This window comes from Psammomys obesus, unplaced genomic scaffold, assembly GCF_907164565.1.
Source record: "Psammomys obesus unplaced genomic scaffold, mPsaObe1.curated_primary_1811, whole genome shotgun sequence".
In the NCBI taxonomy this organism is placed as follows: domain Eukaryota; kingdom Metazoa; phylum Chordata; class Mammalia; order Rodentia; family Muridae; genus Psammomys; species Psammomys obesus.
In genome coordinates, this window is record NW_026596287.1 from 478,673 (window position 1) to 480,588 (window position 1,916).

The 1,916-nt window shown below is 47.1% G+C and overlaps 1 protein-coding gene across 1 annotated transcript; it reads right to left on the reverse strand.

Moving 5' to 3' along the window:
- Window positions 1-597: 597 nt before the first annotated feature.
- Window positions 598-1,524, reverse strand: LOC129668861 (putative olfactory receptor 2W6). Its single transcript, XM_055596963.1, has one exon. It carries the CDS (start codon window positions 1,522-1,524, stop codon window positions 598-600), a length of 927 nt encoding a protein of 308 aa, XP_055452938.1.
- Window positions 1,525-1,916: the final 392 nt, after the last annotated feature.

Consider the following 1,916-nt stretch of genomic DNA (forward strand, 5'->3'; position numbering starts at 1 on the left):
ATATGAAAGGTACCCAAACCTGGGCCTGTAGGGGCTCACAGAGACTGAACCACAACCAAAGAGCATTCATGGGACAGATCTAGGCCCCCTACACATACGTAACAAATGTGCAGCCTGGTTTTTGTGTGGGTCCCCTAACAGCTGAAGCAGGGGATGTCTCTGACCCTGTCTCTGTTGCCTGTCTTTGGATCCCTTTCCCCTAACTGGGCTGCTGTGTGTAGCCTCAATAGAGAAGTGTTCTACTGCATGTTGATATGCCAAGGCAGGTTGATATCTTTGAGAGGCCTCCCCTTCTCTGGGGAGAAAGGGAGCATGGGAAGATGGGATGTGAGAGGAAGTGACTGAGAAGAGAGGAGAAAGGGGAAACTGTAACCAGATGTAAAGTTAATTAATTAATTAATAAAGTATCCAAAAGTCAGCTTGCATACTGGCACATGTACTCCCAGCATTGGGGAGACATGAAACTGTCTTAACCAAACCAAAACCAAAAGAGTACTTCAGCGTGTCTAATACATTAGCTTAATTTATTATAAGCAAACAATAAATGTATTTGAAAAGTGCTTGGGAACTTTGTAACTCATTATTCCCTTCTGTCCATCAGTGCCTCCCAAAAACCTTCTTCAGTGCCCCTTTCACTTCCTTGTTCCTTAAAGTATAGATGAGAGGGTTCAGCATTGGAGTCACCAAGTTATAGAAGAGAGTGAGGAATTTCCCTTGGTCCTGGGAAGAGCTATTTCCGGGCTGCATATACATGTAGATGATACTTCCATAGAACAGGGAGACCACGGTAAGGTGGGAGCTGCAGGTGTTGAAGGCTTTCCACCTCCCCGCAGCCGACTTGATCCTCAGCACGGCCGCAGCGATGTAGCCATAGGAGACAAGAATCAGCGTGAGGGGCAGCAGGACAATAAGGATGGCGAAGGTGAAGGCCAGCATCTCCACCGCGCGAGCGTCCACACAGGCCATCTTGATCAAAGCTGGCATTTCGCAAAGGAAATGATTAACTCTGCGGCGGCCACATCTGGACAGGGTCATTGTTAGTGGTGACATGACGATGGCGTTGATGAGTCCACTCCCCCAGGCCACACCCACCAGCCTCACACACAGCTGTGGGTGCATAATGACCAAGTAGTGCAAAGGTTTGCAGACAGCGGCGTAGCGGTCGTATGCCATGACGGCCAGGAGGATGCACTCTATACCCCCGACCGACAGGAAGGAGAAAAGTTGGACCACACAACCAGCATAGCTGATGGTTTTGTCTGGGCCCCAGAGGTTTACCAGCATCTGTGGGATGCAACTGGTACTGAAGCAGAGATCCAGAAATGAAAGATTTGCCAGAAAGAAGTACATCGGGGTGTGAAGCCGAGGGTCCAGTATACACACAAGGATAATGGTTGTATTCCCCAGCACAGCCACCGAGTATAGAGTAAAATTCACTATGAAGAGTATCATCTCCAGGCGAGGGCGATCGGAGAAGCCTACTAAGATGAAACCGTACTCAGAGCTGTCATTGGACTTCTCCATTGCCTTTCTGTCACATCTTCAGATCTGTGCACCTGGTAGGAACCAAACGAGGAACAGTTAATCTCTATCTCCTGAGAACAAACAAACAACAATAAAACCACGGAGCACCAGAATCCAGACAGGAACATTCAGCCCCTGAGTCTAACCTTCCCATCTACAGGAGACGACACTCCACCAGGAAGTAAGGACAGTTCATCATTGATTCAAATTACTTCATGATGGGAAATTTTGACCTAATCTTTCAATTTGAATGAATTAATTTTTTTATTTTTATTTTTAAAGGCAGGGTCTCATGTAGCTCACGTTGGCCTCTTACTTCCTATGTAGAGAATTGACATTGAACTCTTGGCCCTCCTGTTTTCACCTCCTGAGTACTGAGATTATAGGCAAGT

Bases quoted from the DNA above. Each gene is read 5' to 3' on its own strand.
- LOC129668861 (XM_055596963.1), bottom strand. From the start codon at position 1,524: ATGGAGAAGTCCAATGACAGCTCTGAGTACGGTTTCATCTTAGTAGGC.